The 16,749-nt window shown below is 40.4% G+C and overlaps 1 protein-coding gene across 4 annotated transcripts in view; it reads left to right on the top strand.

Annotated features, from left to right (window-relative positions):
* CLYBL (citramalyl-CoA lyase) overlaps nt 1-16,749 on the top strand; it is a 182,797-nt gene that overhangs the window by 144,669 nt on the left and 21,379 nt on the right. For 3 of the 4 annotated variants that reach the window (XM_076361632.1, XM_076361622.1, XM_076361614.1), the window contains exons 3-6: nt 9,438-9,626; nt 13,189-13,290; nt 15,092-15,185; nt 16,551-16,718. In XM_076361632.1, the coding sequence (XP_076217747.1) occupies nt 9,438-9,626; nt 13,189-13,290; nt 15,092-15,185; nt 16,551-16,718 (553 nt within the window). The remainder of the gene's footprint in view (nt 1-9,437; nt 9,627-13,188; nt 13,291-15,091; nt 15,186-16,550; nt 16,719-16,749) is intronic. The other variant, XM_076361640.1, reaches the window with a different exon arrangement.

Below are 16,749 nucleotides of genomic sequence, written 5' to 3'. Positions count from 1 at the left end.
AATAGTTTATTTCATCAGGAAAAAAATACAGTTGAAGAAAAGCTTAGGGAAAGAAATGTCACAAGTTCCAGTAATTTGTTCCACTGCAATCAGGAATATCTAAATGAGTAACTTAAAAAGGTTTTGAAGAACACCAATAAACAATTAAGATTTCTTCTCTACATGTCTATAAAGATGTGTATTATATTGTACCAGTACAATACATCTATCGGTGATGTACAAATACCGTACTACAACCATAGGATTGGAGAGTTGACCACCTCCTCAGGTCCCACTTCCAAACTGGAGAAGAATCTCAGTTCCTTTAACCCTGATCATAGGTCTCGGCAGGGAAAAATTCATGTTATCAGATTTGGTTTAGACCACAGAAAACAAGTGAAGTCATTTCTAAAAGGTCCTTACTCCTTGCCATGAGTACATGAGTCATAGAGTTGATCTTATTTTATACATGAGGGCTCAGTTCCTGCCTCAGCTAGTCACTGTCTATGCCGGGACATGTGGGACATGGCATTCTGGTGCTGTTTCCCCTCTCCCACTTCGGGGGGGTGGGGGTGGAAAGAAGGGGGTGCAGTTGCTTTTGTACTGCTGCCCATCCTTCAGGGACTCTGCCAAGAGTGAACATCTAGCTGTAACGGGCTTCGTCACGTCATTAGGAGCATCTGAGAAAATGTTGCCTACACGAGGTGCTAGAACCTGCATTTGGGGTGGAGTGGGATGTTTGGGTTCCTTGTCTCACCCCAGGCACCCATCCAAGTGGGATCTCTATCAGAAGGAAGCCCTTCTGGTAGAGAAAGAAGGATTTCTAGCAGAATCCAGCATAGTGAGGTGGGTCTTTGTTAAGGTAAGCACTGACTGAGAAATACATGTATAAAACAAGTTTTCTTTGCAGGAAGGCAAGAGTTGTGTCAATTTAGTGCAAAGCTTGTTAGATCAAAGTTTCCTGTGTTGACCCCGTGGAGAGCTATCTATGCAGTGCTCCTGGCATCTTCTTCTTTAAAGCTTCTAAACTTAAAAACATCTAAAATTACATTCATGCTCTCCTAATATTATTCTCCCATGGAAGTAATTACTGCAATTATAGGATACTTCTACAATGCTAAATGCACCTGATCCAAGGAGAGATCCCTGGTGCCCTCGCCTAGTGAGGCAGAGGGGCTCGTGTCCACATGCATAGGAGCAAATGTCTAGAGCAGACTGACTGCAGTGACGGATACGTAGCACATGGGTCTGGGTCTCCCCGTGACACACAGTGGGGCTTTGATGGACCTACAGTATGATTGTTTTTCTGGGTGTTTTTTCTTCAGTTCCAGCAGCTGAAATAATGTGAGCAGTGTGCCATATCAACATGGGGTTTTTTAACCTTTAGCTGAGGGTATGCGTTGCATGCCCTGGGGCATGGCAAGATGGCACGTGTGAGTGTCTGAAGGTACACAGGCCTTGCTGGAGCAGCGTCACAGGACTGAGCAGGGTGGAGGCAGCTGAACTTGGTGCAGTCCACCCCATACTGCTGTTTGTGCGTGATGCCTGCAGAGACCCATCTCTAAAACCACACCTTTGGTTTGGTTTGGAGGAAATAGATGATTCACTACCCCAAAGGAGAGTCTGGCTGTAAATGAGCAGTTGTGCCTTGTGGGCAGGTGGGGCCCAAGACCTTCAGGTGAAGCTGGGAGCTAAGTTATCTGATGGTACACATTTTCTCAGAGGGTACATAAACAGAAATTGAAATTAATCACATGATCTCACAAAGGAGCGCAGGACTGCATGAGAGAATCTCTGCTTTAAAAAGCTGCCCGTGAGATGAGAAGTTTTAAGAAGTCCTCTTCTAGATGGTGCAAGAACCCACCTGGTGGGAGGACTTCCTGGGGGTGCCTTGCTCAGCGTATGACACCTGAGTGACCAGCTGGTATCATAAATCCCATGCTAAACCCATTGCATGGAAACACATGCATCTACAAGGTGACACCACTTGACTTTAAAATGTAAGTTGGAAAGGATGAGATGAGAGCTTTTTTGCACAAGTACGATTTTAATGTGGGCATGACCTGTAAACGCTTGGACTTGGGGAATTCTGTGCGATTTTGATCACATTACAGAATATCAATTTGCTGATTTACCAATGCAGATAAAGCACTTCACGAAAACTGAGGTAAGAGCTGTTAATCAGTATTTGGACAATACCAAAAAACATGCACAGTTGTCCCAAGTTCTCTCTTTGAAACACCTAGTTTCATTGAGACTGTGGGTAGACTGGGAAAAGTTTCTTCCAGAAAAGACGAAGGATTAATGAAGCCATGGCACAGCTGGCCTGATTTTTCTTAATGCCTTCTTCGTTCCCAGGGGCTTCTGAGCAGCTTGGGACGCTGGCTCCTTTGGTACAAGCAGGCCTAAGCCTCTGGCCAGTAGTTTTCTTTCTGATAAACTTTTATTTGCCTTTAGCTTGCCTTTAACTTTGCACACTGTTTAACGTCTACCTCGTTTGGCTTTAATTATTTTTTTCCAAATAATTTATTAAATAATTGAGGCAGTAATTAAACGGCACTTCTGATGGTACCCATTTGCCGATCTTCAAAACCTTTGATCCATATCTCACTTAGAATCACCACACCTGAAATCAGCTGCTGAACAGGGGTTGATAACTTGTTAAAGCAGATGTACTTTTGACAGACAGCAATGTATTTCATTATCAGCATTAACAAAAAGTTGCATTTATAAAAAAATTATTTATTTTAAATTTATTTACATTTATAAAAATAAAAAATGGATGCCTGAATGTACACATTTTCCATAATAATTTATTACATCATGCCAAGAAAATATATCTTAAGCTAGAATATTTTTAAATAAAAAATAACCATAACAGAGAGTTAAATTCTTCTGCCGGATGAAAGAAATGTATAGCCTTTTTTTTTTTAATTGATACATCAGATTGAATATTTTGTGGTCTCATTTCATTGTGCAGCAGCTCATTCGGACTGTCCAGGAAGACTAATTAACACTAATGCTTCTAAAGAATTTTCATTTGTGATGCTAATCTGTCACAAAACCAAAAGCATCCTCAGAAAGCCAGGGAAAAAAAGTAAAAAGACTACATCTTGCAGCCAGCTTAAATTAGTGTTAGCTTGATTTGTCTTAATTGAAAGGTTGTTTACATCTCTTTTGTAAGTGTTTATAAAAGTTGGCAGACAGAAGAATAGCTGCCTACGTACATGAACAAAATTTTCTTTTATTGAAGCTGTTGTATATAGATCTGTCATTAAAAAGCCTTTTGAAATATTTCTGTACACATAGTCTTAAGGTATAAGCCTGTCTCTGTGTTTATGTATATACACACACCCCCCATGCGGTATTATTTTTGCTACAGAGATATTTATGCTAAGTCCTCATATTACATGAATGCTTCTATGTGCCAGTTCATTCTAGCAGCCTACTGGCCTCTATTTACATTTCTGTGAGATACATGCAAGTCGGAAAAATATCTTAAACACAACTTGTGAAATGTCTTGCTCTTGCACTAATATACACGTGCTCGGATACCCCGGCTCAGCAGAAATGTAGTGCTTACATAGCTGAGCACCCGTAAAGCTTTATGGGGATTCATGGGCCCTGGGTCCTGCACTGCCAGCTGGGTGGACCTCGGGTCCTTCTCTGGTTCCCCACGTTCACAGCATCTCAAGCCAGGACATCACCCGACCATCACATACGGAAATTGTCCAACTCTGATGAGGTTGGATAGACCCCACCTAATATCTTCAGGATCCACACTGGCCATGCTGGTAGAGGAAGGGAGAGGCTTGCTAAGCTTACGTGGCAGCAAGCAGCTCCCAGCTATTCATAAACACCTTTAAGAGATCTTGTCCCTTAAAAATACAGGTTAAATATTTTTGATAGGTGCACTGATGCATTCCTAGACCTTAAATAAAACTTCTAGGAAAATGGGCAAAGAAATTAAGATTCCTCAGCAGAGCATAATTAAATTGCAGCTTAGTTCATAATGCTGGCCACCAAAGTTTGCTTCATTTTAGTGTTGCTAGACCATGTACTGCATGTAAAGACAACTAGCAGAGCAGAGAAAAGCAGCAGATGCTAGAGATGCACAGAGTTAGATGATTCATTGTGTCATGAAGAATCTCTCTTTCAGAAAAGTGAAGAGGTTGGTATAGAAAAAGAAAAGGCTTGAATAGACCACATAATTATTAAAGAAAGAATTCAACAATTTCAGGAAAGAGCAGCGGAAAAATGAGAATCTTGCAGTGCTCTAAAACGTGCGTTTGCCTGAACTGCAGAGGAGAAACACCGACAGGCATGACGGAGGCCTTATTCTCCCTCCTCCTCCCCATTCCTGCCCCTTCTTTCCTTTAGGATTACATGGTGGGTTTGGCATGTTCCCTGTTGCACCAAAAGAAAATGTGTTTTAAAACTTCCTAAGTCTTTAAAAACTCCTCAACTGATTATCTGTTCAAAGGTAACTAAAAGAAATGATTTAATAGCAGCTTCCTGAAGGCTTTGTGATGTATGCATATTTTACAGCAGTTTTTCAGTCTAACAAGACTAACTAGAAATAAGTATTTGCCATTTCAGAGATTTATTCTCACAAGTACCTGATGCATGTAAGGTAGAAGGCAGGTCTCGTGAACCAGGAGCCTCCTGTTCTCAGAAACACTCTGCTCCACGCTTACGGTTCTCTTTGTTTCCTTAAAAACAAATGTAATTTGTCTTTTCTCTTGCTAATCTCATCTGTGAATTTGAAACTAAATGAAGTATGATTCTGTATGGCATCACCTCACTGACGGAGAATTAAGCGTGTAAAAAATGTTAGGCTTTCCCTCTGCAGAAACTCAATTTTGCCCAAAAAACGCTGTGGGTATACAATATATGTGCGCTTCTGCAAAATCTTATTTGAGAGATGCATTCGTAGGGTATGCACTAATGTAAGTGACAAAAGATTCAGCAATGTCAAGTCCTGTAAACAAACCACTCCAGGGAAGTAACATTAACACATAATTGTATGTTTTTACCATGTCAGACCTGTCACAAAAAATAATTTGAATTGTGATTATAGTAATTAATTTTTCCTCTGCCATTTGAAACATGCAAACTTATTATGGCAATGAGGATGACAGATTCTGGCCTGCCATTTTAGCACATCGTATATTTACATTTCCATATGAAGAATTATTACCAAAAGATGTTAACAGGATGAGATCTACACATAAACATATCTTTAAGTATACCCACTATCTTTACATTAAGACCTGAAGGTCTTGAGGAAAAAAAAAAGGGGGTAAGACTAGGCAAGAAAGAACAAGCAAACCAGACATTTTGTCCCCAAAATCAGGCAGGTCTAGAAATCACAGTGCTGGAAAACTGGTTTGTGGGGTATCGTACCAGTTTGAAAAGAAAGAAGAAAACGCCATTTTTCTGTCTGCTGTTGCAGTCCCCAAAATTAATCTGTTAATCTGTTTCGTTATTGCTGTATTAACATTGTGTCCGGGGTGAGTGGGTGGCTGAGCTTCCAGCTCTGTGGCACTCCTTCTGTTTCAAAGTGGAAATTTCTATGTCTTGACATAAAGAGGGAAAAAAAGGGGGAAAGAAGAAAGGAAAAAAAAAAAAGAAAAGAAGGAAAGGTACTGATTCAGCTGGTAGGAGACTATGATAATACTGTCACCAAAGGCACCTATTTAGGTGCGCTTATACTATGTAGTTTTATAAATAAGCCCGAGGGGCTCCTTCTTCGCCACCACCCCCTTCCCCGAGTCTCGTGCTCTGCCTGCCTGATCCCATCCGACAGTAGAGCTATACCGCACTAATCCCCGCAAGTTTGGGACTAATGAACTAACTGCTGGGCTGCCGCCACGGAGCTTGGTCCCAAACTATACTGTACTTCACACTCGATTTATTCTCCAGATGGCAAGACTGCGCAGCCCCGCCGCGAGGGACCACCTCTTCCACTGGAGTGTAAAAGTGGACGGATGTTGTTTTCTTTGCAGATTTGATAATTCAGAGCTAGGAACTCGTGAGGATGGTTAGTTATTAGGTTTAATGGGTGCCAATCGAGCCGGCAACACGCGTATTCCCGTCTTTAATTTCAGTGTCTGTGTGTCTGGGTGGCGGTGGATTTGTCAGCGATGCTGCGTCACTGAAACCTTTATCTTCTCCAGCTGACGTAGCTGCGCGTGGTAATGAACATCCTCCCGTGTCCTCCTCCGAGTCAGACAGAAGGGATGCTAAAGTAGCCACCCTGACCAACGTTTTTTTTTCCAGTGGGTTTTCCAGCACGAGTTGCAAATTTAGCATTTTTTAATAATATCACTGTTTACCATGGAAGCTCTCTGTTGTCTTTCTCTCTTGTTCGGTCCAACCCATGTTGGACCGAACAAGACCCAGTGGGGATACCACCGTCACAAGCTACCTGGGGATGGAATCATTTATGTAACAATCAGGTTTATTTCTTTATCAGCTCTTCAGTCATGGCAGAGTATTATCTGATGTTGTAGTTCTTGTGTGAAGAACAGGGTAAATCATTTTTTTCACCTTTCCTTAAAAATTCTAGTTTGACCATTCTTGGCAGGGACTTTACATACAGTTTGGAAAATGTGTCTATTCTTGCTTCTACTCCTATAAAGACCTTATTCTATCAAGAACTACTTTTTTCTCTACTATTACAATGTTGAAGTAGTTTACCTAGCTTAAAATTATAGCTTTTCGCATGGATCCTACAATAAGAATAGCATCTACATTACACTGTGTAATAAGGCAGAAAAGCCTCTCCCTTTCATCCATGTTTTTAGTACATTTAGTCAGAGGGTTTAGTACATTTTTTTATTTACCCATGAAATGTTTTATTGGAAGCCTGCGTGGGGATCTGATATACCCCACTAACATCGTTGGGATTTTCCCTGTTGGAGGAAGGGTAGGCACCGAGTCAACCCCTCACGAGCTCCGACTTTGGCAACCAGGTCCTCTCAGTTTGTCCCACAATTAAAAACATAAATCCTGATGTGAAAACTATAGTGACTAGAAGCATTCTGTCATGGAAGGGAAACGTTTCCATTCCTGGGGTATCTAGGCAGACAGATCTAAAACGTAGTGGTTCTAAGAAAATGCATCAATTCTCAACCCAACAGATGGCATGGGCGTGTTAACTAACATAGCAACATATTTTCTATTAAAATATGGGAAAAAACAACAACCCCCTCCCCATGTTTGTTGGTTGGTATAAATTCAGTGAAGTTGTTGGTTATTTTTGGGATACGTACCAGAGGGCTGCACATTTAGTTTATGTAAATTGATAACAGCAACAGCCTGTTAATAAGTGTTTTGTATGGAAATATACCTAGAAAGACACGATCTGTCTTTTTTGGGAAGGGAGTTTGCAGCCTGAGGAGGAAAATAGCTAATGAGACGGTCTACTGCTCATTATTATAATATGAAAAAAATCATAATGAATTAGGCTGTAAGTTCGCTAGAGATGTGCCTTCAGTTGGAATTGGATGCTGCCTTAGTGGATAATTTGGGGAGATCTTTCTTTTGCAAATTGGATCAGTGTGTGCTGAAACGGTGATAATCTGACTTTAATTAAAAGCATAAATTGGTTTGGAGCATGTTTTTAAGCCACCCTTCTGCATCATATCCAGAAGCTTTCGGCCCAGCCCTAGAAACCTGTTACCCCTGATCGGAGAAGGAAAACACAGGGGATTTGTGTTACCCAGTAATGGCATCATATGGTTCGGTTTACCTAATTCAGAAGAACCATTTCAGACGGCTGCGCGCCGGAGCTGTCTTCCAGCTGGACGTGTTTGTAGTAAACTGCATGCATCTTTGTGTGGCTTTCCTAATGGCCCCAGCCAGAGTCCATTCACAGCGGTTCGAACGTTTCGGGTTGTATTTTCCAGAGATTACCTCTGAACGTGCCCCTTGATCGCAGCACTGGGATGCGTACATGTGCGCCTTGTTCCCGTCTGTCCGATTAACTGGCATATGCTCCCAACCTTCGGAGAAGCACGACTAGTAGCCCCAAGCTGAAGGCTGCTCGCTTCAGATTTCATTAACTTTCTGCTTCATTATTCCTTCCTTTTAACCAGTTAAAAGGAGTTAGAGCCACCACTTGCTTTTCTCTAAACTTACCCTAATTATCGGGCATCCCAGCCCTGTAAATCAGTACACTGCAGACCTGTCTTAAACTGGCCTGGGAGACCCTGTTCTGATCGGACCTGACAACTGTAAGCTACTGTTCCCTCACACTGTTTAACTCAGACCACATTGGGAAACCGTCTCTGCCCCTCTCGCCGGCAGAGATTTGCATCCGTCTGGTTTAAATCGACTGTCATGTGCTGTCTTGCTGATTGGTATTAGCCTGGATATTAACTTTGATGATTTTTTTTTGTTTTTTGCCCCTTGAGTTTGCCTGTTTTCTTGAAAAGCATCTCTATCCAGCGACTGCATATTGTTAAAGTCATTCCTGAACCTCCGTGAGTCAGGAGCTTTAAAGTTTTATTAGCCCCATAAAAACTCTTCACAAATGAAATGACTTTTGATAAGTGTGCATTTTGACAATGCAAATTTGTTAGGGGCTGTTGGCGACTGGAAGGAATTTGGGGTTGAAACCGCAGTTGGCAGGAAGCAGGGAGCCCAGCACCCTCCGTCTCCCTCCCCTCTTCTTCTCCAGGCCAAGAAACGCATTTCATTTCAGAAAAGCATACAAGTATTCTTCATGCAAATCAAATATTAAACAGATTTGTAAATTTACATTCACAAAAATAGCGAACGGCCAGGGGAAGCGCGTGTCTTTGGAGATTTTATTTTGTGCCAGTGGGAGAATAGCTTTTTACGTGGTTCAAGAAAAATCTACAAGTTATTTTGGTGGTGTTTTCACATGCGAGTTGTGAACTCTACTACGGGCTTTAATATGCTTTGGATACAGGGAGAAAAGGAAGATTTATATAGCAAAACCAAAGAATTATATGTACCTCAGTGCTTTCTGATGTCCAGGCTATTTTAGCACAGGCAATACAGAGATTAATTACAAAAATGAATTGGTTTATGCAAATTTATTAACATGCCATTTTTGTGAGTGCAGTGGGTTAGTGCAACACATTGTGGTTAGTATAAAGATTTGTGTTTGTTAGACTTGTTCAGCAATAGTGGACACAAAAGTCATGTTTTCTACAGGTGATGGTGTAGAAATACTTAGACATAAAACCCGAGCATTTTATTTACCAGTTATAAAGAAACGAGGAAGGTAAAATTGCGAGGTGCTGGTGATGACTGCTTCAATAAAAGTCCAGGAGTGACAGACATTTTGGGGACACCAATATACTGGCTGTCTAGCTTTTCCCCCACATCGTTTCAACAAGTTTTCTGCTCAGTGCACTTTTCTGTCAATAGAAAATAAGCTTTCTTTTTCTTTTCTTGTGCCTTTAAATACATATATATTGTAGAGAGAAGCAAGACTGACAGTTGTGAAAACCCTTGAAGAGTTTGACTTTGGCTGTGCTGAAAAGTGTGTTAGGATAAACTCCGTGTCCAGCGGTCTTGCAGGAGAAGATCTAGAGGTGCTTTTGCAGTCCAAGACCCTTCCTTCAAGCATGATGCTGCCAAAGGTTGAAAACGTGGAAGAAATAAGATGGGTGAGTAGCTACCTGTTTACCAGCAACACAGTAGCTTTCGACTGAAGCTGTTGGGCCAGGTTCACACAGGCATAGAGATGAATGGCTCTGAGTTATGAGGAAGGTTGCAAGTACCATATAATGTCATTGCTAGCTAATGTAATTGGGAAATGCATCTGTTTAAACGTGTGTAAGACGTGCTATACAAAAAGCATACGTGAAACACCTTGCATTTATAAAGAAAACCAGATTTCTCTCTCCTGCGGTCAACAAAGAACCAATACTGATGTCAGAGTATCTTATCAAAAACAGAGGCATAAATATCTATCTCTTTTCTAAATACCCTAACATGCAAAATGACTGTCTACGTCCGTGGGCCTTAGTTACATACATTGCAAGCAGGAGATGGGGAAACCATGTTAGCGACATATGAAAAAATTGGTTGGGGGGAAGGTCACTCCTTGGGGCAACTGGAGAAACAAACAGGAAGCTTTTAACTAGTGTTTTTAATTAGCACAGATATTATTTCCTGAGCAGTTCTCTATTTCTTCCTTTTTAATTGCTGACAGGTGTGTTTGTGTTTCACAACTGACTTTTCAGCCAATAAAAACCTGAAATGTAAATGGTTGCCATGTCAAATTACTTAAGAAAACTTTGAAATAGGCCTAATTATGCTATAATTGTTTTAATTGTCAAGAAAAGGGGGACGTTTGTTTAGATATACCATTATTTCTGTAACATGCCAGTAAAGGAATAATGCTTAATTATTCACTTCTATATTTTTGCAAACCGCTAGCCGAGCAACTAGCACGCGTGCAAGCTGTGATGAAAGGCAGGCAGATGTATTGGGATCTATTTTAATCTCAGCATCTAACCTTGATCAAACCATTAAGATCAGGCGTGAGCGTACAACTGAGCAAATGCGTTGGGTACGTGACGAGCCCCGTCCGTTCCGTGGGACTGTCCCTTCGGCCTCCACCGCTCGTGATGGAAGGTACACCGTCCCCTTCCACCAACATTTAATTAAATTAACCGGAGTATACCTCTCAGGGTTTACAGCCATGTAAGTGTTAGACGTAACTTGTCAGTAATGAATATTCATGCTTCCAAAATGGCAGGGCCCTTGCTGCCACCAAGTAGGTTTTGCGGGGAGGTGGGATGCAGGGGCTCTTTGTCCCCTCGCCCCCTCCCACCTTCCCTCTTGCTAACTTTGATTTCCGTCATGGAAAACAAGCCAGCCCCAACAACTTCTGCCTCATTGTCCGCCTTTTGCTTCCCTCTCACTTTGCCCAACCTTTGCACACAAAGAGCGCGCTCCGCTCAACGCCGCTGCCTTCTTTTCCCAATCCTCCCAAAATTCACCCCGGCGTGATTTTTCAGCCTCCCAGAAGCTGTTTATTTCCCCCCCCACGTACCCCCTCCCCCCTTCATTTTTATTTATGTGCAGCAGAAAACCTGGAGGCTGATGCACAACTAAAAGATGGGCTTACTTGTTTTCTTTTGTGTGAGAATCTCTTGCTTTCCTTTTGTCCCTAGTGTGGGTACTTGTTTGACTGGCATGGCTTATTGGACTATAACAAGCGTAACTCTCCCTCCTTTGTGGCGGGACAATTCTCCCACAAATCCCGACCAGTGTGCATTCTTCCCGACACACTATTGGGTGTGCACTGGAATTGAAAGAATTGCTGAGGCCTTGCTACTTCATCCCCTCCCCAAGCTTTGTGGGTTTTTTTTACCCTCCGCCTTCTTTTTTTTTTTCCCCCCTTTCTCCCTGAAATGAACACTTTACCGGGCCGGAAACATTTAATCGTCTCCTTTAGAAAAAAAAAAAAAAAAAAAAATTAATTGAAACTTCTCCACTCGTTACCTTTTGTATTGGTGCTTATTGCAAATTTTTTAAAAGGGAGAGGAAGGGAGACTATTTAATTAAACGTGCTTTTTTTTTGTTTACCTTCAAAACAAAAGATAGCAAAAGTCCCAGGAGGGTGACTTTTAAAATATTTTAAAATAAAAGAAGAGCTCTGCTGCTTTAACTTGCACCTAAAATATAAACACGGTAGCGCTTTTTACTTTTTTCCGCTTAAAAAATAAAAATCAGATAGGAGTCTTAAGAATATATGCTGATGCCATTATATTACCTCATTTTCTGCATTTGTCTGGATGAAGTTTACTGTTTTCTGTCACTATAGTACCTGCCATACTGTACACTGGCACGTGTGAATTGCACTGATTATTATCTTTTTCCCTCCTTGCACATTTGTGGGTGGAATTCTCTTCTCCAAAGAAAAGTTACCGAGAGGGCCACGGTGACGATGCAAAGCAGGGGTGGGAAGGGCAGAATTCTTCGTCGAAGAAAGCTGTGATTTATTTTGGCCTAATTGTAAAGTTACTGCAAATTGCTGGAAAGCTTTTTTTCAAGATCTGGGTGATTAGATTTTCCTTCTTTTGGGGAGGGGCTGTGGGGGAAGCTAAAAGGGGAAATAACACCTCTAATCCAGCTTCTGGTAAATAGGCTGCCAGCTTTTAAAATGAGTTTCCTTTCTATTAGTCGGAATATTATGCTAAGCCTTAAGCATTAGTTTTTTATGTTGCCATAGCAGCCTTATTCCTGCAGGGTTGTGACCTGCGATGATTACAGTACAAAGCTTATAGGGTCTTGAAACCCCCTTTGAAGATGAAAAGTCTTTGATGGTTTATATTTATGCAAATCTCTTAGATATGATTTACCCAACTGAGACTGAATGGAGAGATGATTAAAATTCCCTTTCCTTTGATATCCATTAATAGTCGAATATTCCTTAAATTTAAAATATATGCATATGTTATTTTTTACTTTATTTACTAACATATTTTCGCCATACCTGCGATATGTTTATCTCTGCGCAAATTACTCAATCTGGACAGACACAATAGATTTACAATATAGGGCCCAGGGTTTTTTCCCCTCTCTTTTTTTTTTTTTTTCTCCCCCTTTTGAAAGGGGAAAAATCTGTGCAAGAGCTTTTGTATGTTTCCAGATGATAGATTTTGGAATTTGGGCTACCCCACTGGCAGCTCAGAGCTAGCTGTGAACTGGTCTCATGGAAAAAATTGGCAAGCTTTGGTCTTCAAAGAATTAAACTTCCTTTTTAAGGCCTTCCTAGGTAAGCTAAAAAATTATGAAGAAAAGCCTATTGAAAAAAAGGGTAACGGTGCCGTAATGAATAATACGGATGCCACTTAGAAGGCTGGGGAGCACTTCCAGTGATGGCAGTGCTGGACCTGAAACAAAACCGGACCTCAGGTACAGCAGCACTTCATTGTTTTCCAGGGCCTGCGGATTTGCATTTCACTAAGCCAGGGTGAGAGGTGCTAAGCCTGGATTTTTTTTTTTTTTTGCAAACCAGCCTGGAAACCTAGAAATGTATGGGAATGCTGCGGTTTCGAATCGCAGGCCTTGTTAAAAGCTGGTTTAATTTTTTTAATTATAAGTTTTGGGGGTGGGAGGGGTGCTGCTACAGCCAGGTGAAAATTTAATGTGTTATATATACACGTAGACTGGTTTGGTTTTTTTTCTCTGATCACTCATACTGTCTAGCTTTAGTTTTCAGACAAATTCTTACATCACCTAAAAGGCCGAACACTTGTAGAACCAATGAATTTTATCCCTTTTGTGGAAACTGCAGTGGGCTTGCTCAATTTTAAGGTAAGCAGGTCTTGAAGTGTTCATATTTTGCCATTTCAGCGAACTAGGGTGAGCAGAATACTCCCCAGTCTCCCCCTGATTTCATCAAGGGAGAGAGGTTAAAAAATACTAAACGTATTGTTCAATCCCCCCGAACATTTGTATGTTTAACTCTCATGTTTGTATTGTAAAGGCCTTAATAAATTCAAAATATTTCAGTGACGGAACAGTTCCAGATAGCCCATGCCGAATAACAAAACCTCTCTGCATTACTGTGATCATTGAACTCCACGCTTGGAGTGGAAACAGGCTTCTCCAAAGATTTGAAATACTCACACTGTCGCAATACACTCGGCTATTTAGTAGCTATCGAACTGGACTTTTGTATAACCGGTAGTTAGAAAAAAGAATTATCATCATTTCACTATTGCTAAACTGTATCTTCATAATGGTTTCTGCTGATAACATTACAACCACGTTTCACATTACAGTTTTTTTGTGTGTATGATGGGGTGTTTAATGCTAAGATTGGAAGTATAATTAACTTTGAAAATAAGACATATCTGCGGAACGTGGTCCTTTTTTAGGGTAATTTTAGATCAAATCTTATTTTTCAAGTGCGTTTTAATATAAATTACTCCCCAACCTTTACTATCAAGTCCAGGTTTTTCAGAAAGGCAAGGCAGCGTGGTAATGAAACGGAAGATCTCGCGCGTGCACCAGGAATTCAGCGTTCCCCTCCCAAGCTCTAAGGGAAAAGCTTCAGACCAGCTGAGGACATACACATCAGAAGTACCTCCAGAAGTACCGGCGGGCCTGGCAGGCAGCCTGCCCGTTTGATACAGCCATTTATCCTACAACACACGCTAACATATCTGGGAACATAATAAAGCAGTAACCAAATACACACGCTCCTGTCTGGTGTGCATACACAGGATTAAATCCTATTTTAAACCGGCTGAGGTTTTTCTTCACATGCAGTATTTTATAGTGGAATTTTTAATATTGCAGTTCCTGGTGTTGGCAGGAGAGTTGCCTTTTAAAGCACTCTGGTTAAGAATAAGCTGCCATAGAAGAACACCCACTAGTAGAACTTGTAATTACATCTGTCTCTCTCCGCGTACCTTAGCCTTAGAAAATATTAATACTATCCAAACTTTGATATAAAATAGTAATATTTTGAAATGCACTTCGTCGTAGAATAGCTACAGCAGCGAAATTTTTCTTGCTTTTATTTCGATACTTTTCTGCAGCACTTGTTGCATTTTTAACTTCCTTAGCTACTTTTTAGTTATATGTAGCAGAAGACTTTAAATTGGCAATCCTATAAGGAATCCTTATATGCTGTAAGGAATCCACAACCATTTTAAACCGTTCGTATTATTTATTTAATAAAAGAGATCCTTATCTTTATTTCTGTTTCTCATGCAGATATATTACATGTCAAACGAATCAAATTTAATATTTTTGGTTTGCCTTTAAGCAGTACTTTACAAATGTTTTGTATTGTATTGTTACATAAATATCTGAGGTACCGATCGCAGTAATACCCAGGGCATTACGTCGACCAAAAGGTAGGGAATCTGCTACGATGTCCTGTATTTAGGCAGCCTAGGCGTATAGGTGCTTAGGGAAAGATAATGTTTTCTCTTTTGCTGAGTCATTTTAAAGCACTGTGCATAGTCGAGCACCTACTATGGCTTTGCTTTATAGGAGCAATTTTAGCTGAAGGCTTTTGGTAACGCCGAGTTGCTGTAATACCCTTTTAGTCTCTCTGCGTCCCGCCTTTCTGTAGAAATTAATACTCTGTTCCCATTTGAAGGCTGTCTGTGAAGAAGCACTGAGAACAGGATCCCAGGTTGGCTTTCATTTGGACGCAGTCGTCTTTGGAGGAGAGGATTTCCGTGCCAGCATAGGTTGTTACCTGTCTGTTTACTATAAATGTTAATGTATGGCATTTGCATTGGAGAAGCCCGATGTGATTTATGACCATTGCTTTTCCGACAGCAATAACTGAAATAATGACAACACTTGATTCTGCATTTTACATTTTCACTTTTCTCCTTGATTTTTTTCAATGCAGAATGCATCACCGGGACACTAAAACGTGGTCCCTGTGTGTTGCAGGGCAGTGACGCTTTCTTGTGCTTCTTGCCATGCAGTACCAAAAATTAATAAAAAAAAAACCCTGTTGAGTCACTGAAATTATTTAAAAATATGATATGCATAAGAAACATGCACGTGCTTCTAAGAACTGCATTTAAAGTCCTAAAATTCTGGTGTCTGCTTCATCACTGTTTTACAGACAATTATCGGTCAAGCTTTTGACATCATGCACAAATACTCTCCTGTTACATTTTACTTTCATAAGTTTACTTTAAATATGTCCCATGTCAATACAGCCATGTATTCATGTGAAAGCACTATTAGTCTTCCTCAAAAATAAAAAGTATTTCAAAATTTCTTTTATGATAGGCCGCTTAGCTTCTTATTAATCCGATTCAGTTTAAAGATAATAGTTCAGAGCTATCAACACTTAAATTAAAAATAAGTGTGTTAATGAAAAATTAGCATTGCTTTACTAAATTATTCCTTACAAATTGGAAATCCATGTCTCAATAGTGACCCTAAGGAAAGGGAACATACTATGATTTTTTCACACCAGCCTTCACGTGAGCCCATTGCTTAGCTGGTGCCCTGTGAGCACATGAAGCCTCATGAATACTTTTGCTTCTTCTCAGAAGTCATCTACCATCATTTTTTCATCCAAATTCTAAAGCTTAAATATTCAGCTTAGGACATCAGTTGTGACAAGAATCACAACCAAGGAAAGTGCAATTCTATTCTCAGTGTGAATTTTTTAACCATTTAGTTGTACCCAGTACATCAATTTGTGTAAAGCTTCTCTTGCTGTAATGCTTCTTACTGTACATACAGTAAATAATATAATCAAATAATTATTTCATGTTAGTCCCAACTCCACAGTCCTTACCAGCCAAAGCTTCCACTGACTTCAGGCTTACAACGTCTGATTTGAACTGAATCAAAATCTGAATTTTATAAGCTAGTGTTTAAAGAAAGATTTATTTATTTTTTGCTAAAGCAGGTTTTTTTTTCCTCATAAGAGTATTATTTTGACAATATAGCCTTGCACCCTTCTTTTGTTTTCTAAATTGGTTAAGTGAAATCTCTAACTTTCTTTTTTTTACATAGGAAATATTTAAAATAGAAAGGTTTAAACCACTCCTGTCAGCTTTTCTTTGTTTTCATTATTTTCGTAGGTGCAACAAGCAGTAAGGAAACTCACGATATTCTATATGCCAGGCAAAAAATAATAGTCACAGCAAAGGCATTTGGCCTTCAAGCAATAGACCTTGTTTACATCGATTTCCGAGATGAAGATGGGCTCCGCAGGCAATCAAGAGAAGGTGCCTCAATGGGATTCACTGGTACGGCTTTCTGCCGATGTCTCAAAATAAT

The sequence above is a fragment of the Aptenodytes patagonicus genome, chromosome 1 (assembly GCF_965638725.1).
Source record: "Aptenodytes patagonicus chromosome 1, bAptPat1.pri.cur, whole genome shotgun sequence".
NCBI lineage: Eukaryota > Metazoa > Chordata > Aves > Sphenisciformes > Spheniscidae > Aptenodytes > Aptenodytes patagonicus.
This window is presented reverse-complemented; position numbering and strand designations above follow the sequence as displayed.